The sequence below is a fragment of the Monoraphidium neglectum genome, assembly GCF_000611645.1.
Source record: "Monoraphidium neglectum strain SAG 48.87 unplaced genomic scaffold scaffold00066, whole genome shotgun sequence".
In the NCBI taxonomy this organism is placed as follows: Eukaryota; Viridiplantae; Chlorophyta; class Chlorophyceae; order Sphaeropleales; family Selenastraceae; genus Monoraphidium; species Monoraphidium neglectum.
Window position 1 is genome coordinate 10,834 of NW_014013562.1, and position 4,574 is coordinate 15,407.

At 64.1% G+C, this 4,574-nt stretch overlaps 1 protein-coding gene across 1 annotated transcript; it reads right to left on the reverse strand.

The window, feature by feature from the left end:
• Positions 1 to 130: 130 nt before the first annotated feature.
• Positions 131 to 1,929, reverse strand: MNEG_0760 (hypothetical protein; the record flags this gene model as incomplete). Its single annotated transcript, XM_014050751.1, has 4 exons — positions 131 to 272; positions 653 to 767; positions 992 to 1,355; positions 1,669 to 1,929. The coding sequence occupies 4 exons, from the start codon at positions 1,927 to 1,929 to the stop codon at positions 131 to 133; spliced, it is 882 nt and encodes a 293-aa protein (XP_013906205.1).
• Between the last annotated feature and the right edge of the window lie 2,645 nt (positions 1,930 to 4,574).

The following is a 4,574-nucleotide window of genomic DNA, read 5'->3' on the forward strand; positions in this document are numbered from 1 at the left end:
GGGGCGGGGGCGGGGGGGGGGGTGGTGCTGCGCGGTGGCACCATCATTCAATCAAGAAGCAAGAAGCACAGATGCCGCCAGGCCCCAATAGCCTGTCGGAACCATTGAAGCATCGCTTCAAGTCAGGGTCCTACGCCATCAGACCAATGCTCAAATCAGTGGTGACGTAGTAACCACAGACCCACCTGATGCGGCCATACACCAAGAACAGCAGGAACAGGGGCGGGATGATGGCGACGGTGAGTGTCGCCAGCAGCCAGCTGGTCAGGAACCTGTGGTGGCAAGTACAGGCGGGCGGCGGGCGCGGCGGCCGCTTGTGATGGGGGCAGATTGCAGACTGGGGTCAGGTGTGAGCATGCGGAGCGCAGCACCCATTGGCCTTGCAAGCGGGGTTGTACTGGTGTGACACATGCACAGCGGCAGGTGCCAGCACATGTGCTGGGCCTTCAGGAGGCTGTCAAAGACTCCAAGACGCCCAGCTGGGGGCTACAAATGAGCAATGAGAAAGCCCCACGCGCCCAGGGGCCGCAGCGCCTGCCAGCCAAAGGGATTCGAGGCCCCCACGACGAGGCGACGGGCACGACAACATCTGCCTGCGGCTTGGATCCGCATCCTCAGGCGGCCCGTGAGGCTGCGACCGCGACGCACTCACATCATGGCGAGTCCCAGGGCCGTCACGACCAGGGCCCTGAGCGCCTGCGAGACGGCAGTGGTGGCGACGCCCTTGAGGAGCCGCGTGTCCTCGCTGAGGCGGTTGGTCAGCTCACCTGTGTGTATTTTTGTGTGTGTGTGTATTTTGTGTGTGTGTGTGTGATTGTGCAATTCGGGGCTGGAGTTGTGTGCAGGGGCGCAGGTGGGCGGCAGACGCTTGAGACACTGGACATCTGGAGCGATGAGGGTAGGGGCCGACCAGAGGGGCGGGGCAGCCGAGCGCCCACCTCCCAGGTGCTAAATTGAAGGTCCCGATGGGTGCACGCCGCCCCGCCTGCACCAGGCCCGCGCCAGGTGGCAGCCCCGACGCCGCTACCCCCGTCGCCGCCGCCCATGCCCGCCCACGCGCCCACCGCGCCGCCGCGGCCGCCCCGCTCACCCGTCCTCACTCTGTCATAAAATCCGACCTCCTGTGATATCAATGACTGAAAGAGCGACACCCTCAGCCGCCACATCACGCGCTCCGCCGCGCGTTGGAACAGCCAGGTGCGGAGGCCGCCGGCCACCCCGCCGGCGGCGACGATGACTACGATCTCGATGAGTATGAGGTCGGTCCTGGCGCGGGCGTCACCGGGTGACGCGCCGCCCTGCTGCTGCGTGACTGCGACGTCGATTAGCTCGCCGGCCAGCTTCGGGAAGGCGACCTGGGTGTGCGCGGTCATGAGTTTGAGGGGGTTGACATGATAACATGTTGAGGGACAGGGGGGGTGCTGGGTGGTGCTTGGACGAAAGGGATGCGGTGAGGCGGATGGGTTCGAAGAGACATGAGACTTTGAGGGATGTTAATTGGGGTTGGGCTTTTGCATGGGCAGCATGAGTTACAGGCAGGGGCAAGGTGTTTGATAAGGATTTTGCAAAGTCATGCTGCGCAGCCGGGGCGAGGTGATGTTGCTGGAGCCCAAAAGGCAAAAATTCACGTGCAGCTGAACAACCTGCAGTCGCAGCCCCGCGCGCCACGCCGTGCGCCCGCGGCGGCAGGCATGCACGCGCCTGCGCCACAGACGAGATCAGGAGGAACAGCGTAGCAATCGTAATGGTCCCCGCCTCGGGGCGCGCCAGCGAAAACAGCCGCGACGCCGACGCGCCGCCGGCGCCCGCTTTGCCGCCCGCTGCGCTGCGCAGGCCGTCCTCAGGATCTGCGGCCTCCTCATCATTCAGCAGCACGTAGTCGCGGTTTGGGTTGAAGCGCCCGCCGCCGCGCCCGCCGCGCGGGGGCATGGTGAGGTGTTGGGCTCGCGCGGGTGCGCTTGGTCGGCGAGCGGCAGGTGCCCTGCACCAATTGCCCAGTCAACGCGAGAGAGGCGCGGGGCTGCGCCGCGAAGATTTGATATGATCTTCCGGCTTCTACTGTTAGACTTCAGTAGACACAGCTGAGGCTTCGTGATCCCGCAGCTTCGTGATCCCGCAGCTTCGTGATCACGACTCAGGCTCCTCGCTATATGTCAGCGCATGCTTCCAAATTTCAATTGGGATGATCAATCCGGCTACTGAGCGCATACTGCGCCGTCGCCTTGTTTGTGCTGCTGCGCTGCGCCCGCTGCGCTCGGGTGTGCCCAAGCCTCACGGCTGCCGCGAATTTATGGCACACCTTGGGATATACATTCGCCTGATGTACAGCTGCATTTTGCATGACAACCTGCAAAACAGCGCTTGCTCGCGGGTGCGCATGGTCAACTGCCATGGAGTAGCTACACGCACCCACATGGTCATGGGCACCGTGACCTTTGCGAGCAAGGTAGCGATCCCTAAACCCACTGGTCCAGACGACTTCAACTTGCGGTCTGCTCAAATGAACGCGCTGCTCATCCTGGAAGAGTGCGACGAGGCAATGAGGCCCGCGGACTACAACCTCAATGCTGCCGCCGGTGTGGATGCTGCAGTAAGTCGAACGGGGCCACCAGCAAAGCCGCCGCCGAGGCCGCTGAGGCAGCGACAGATAAGGTGCATCTGGCCAGGGCATAATTCAAGGCCAAGGACAGAAAAGCCAAGGCCCTCATCACCCTGGCCATGGCCGACCACCTGGCGCCCTCCATCCACGCGGCGTCGCCCGTGCAAGCGGCCTGGCTGGAGCTGTATTTTGACCTACTCAGCTGCCAGCGACGCCCGCATGGTGGTTCTCAACCATGGGTTTCACAGCCTATCCAAGAGCCCGACACAGAGCATCACAGATTGCATGACGAGGGTGGAGGCGGTGCGACATCGCCTCCAGCTTGCTGGGCATGCCGTCAGCGACCTCAATGTCAAGGTCACCCCGCTGAGGGGCCTACTGGGTGACTTGGCAACGCGACGCTGACCACGACATTCCCCTGTTGGATAACCAAGGACGAGCTGCTCCCTCATGCTGCTGGTGGAGGAACTCCGTGTGGTAAAGTGCGTCGGCAGCTCGGCACAGCCAACAGCCGCGCTCGCATGCTCATGGCCAGCAGCCGCTGCAGCAGCAGCAGCAGCGCGCCGCAGCCGGCCGGCCTGCCCTCAGCTCGGCAGCGGCCGCCCCACATTCCCTTGAATCCTCGTCAGCACTCGCAACTCGCACCTGCCACTACGTGCTGCGGTAAGAAGGGCCACGTCAAGGACGTCTGCAGGAGCAAGCCCGAGATTCACCACATGTTCCCAAGCCAAACGAGCCGGGAAGGCGACAACCGGCCGCCGTTTGCCTGGACTGCAATTTGACGCCGCTGCGGCGCCTGCTGAACCCTTGAGGGTGCACAGCCCTGTTGTGTACGTTCTTGCATGCATCGCCCCCCCCCCACCCAAGAAAGGTCTGCATACGCATGCAGTGCCCAGCATCACCGACAGTGCTGATGTACCGACGGTGTGGCGACCATAGAGATCAGTGGCGCTGGGAATTGGAAGGCTGGGGGACTGCAGCAGCAGAGCTTTCAATGATCCAAGCGGCGAGGGAGGGCGCAGGCGTTCAACATGCGCGATTATTTTCAAGCATTCCTTGTCAATTTATGTCTCAAATAAGAGCCGAAACACGACTGGTTTCCTCCTGCATGCAGAAAACCGCTAGCGCTGTTTCAGCCCGTGCCACTGACGAACAGTCGTTCTGTGGTGAGTCGACGCTTATAAAATTCTGAATCAATACCTTCAGAACGCACGCTGCTGCAATAGGGCGCAAGTCGTCGCAGCATGTGCAGCGCATACACCACGCCGCCTTGCACCGCGCACACGCTTGCCAGCTTTGCCCTCACCCTACGCAGGTGGAACACAGGGGGGAAGTGAGAGCAGGACCTGGGTCATGTGAAATCACCGGCGTACACAGGCGCGGCCGCTTGCATTGCTCGCGCCGCTCGCAGCAGCACCTCTCACGCCGCACGACTCACTGCCCGCCGCCCGCACTGCGCGCCGCCCCCCACACCCACACGCCCACGCGCTGCGCCCGTGCCGCTTGGCATCGTGCGGCGTGCCCCAGCCAGCATCTGCGGGGGCTCCTGCGCCTGCCCCACCCACGCCGGCTGCAAGGCCAACCCCATTAACCTTCATCCGCCAGTGCAGCCCCCCAGCACTCTGTCCCTTGCGGACGGGTGTTCCGCAGGTCACCCACCCCGGTGGGCGCCCCGTTGCGCCAACCCCGGAAGGGGCGCGGCCGCGGCGCGCCGCCGCCACGCGTGCTCGAGCACACACCCTCGGTTGGTTTTGCTGACCAGGGGTGGTGGCGGCGGCGACGGCTTGATAGCCGGTGGGCGTCCCGTCGCGTCCCTCCCCCTCGGCAGAGGCGTGGCCGCGGCGCGCGGCCGCCCCAAGTGCGCAAGCACACACCCTCAAGAGCTTTTGCCAACTGGGGGTGGGGGCGGCAGCGACGGTTTTTTGCTGGTGGGCGTCCCGTTGCGCCAACCCCGGCAGGGGCGCGGCTGCGGCGC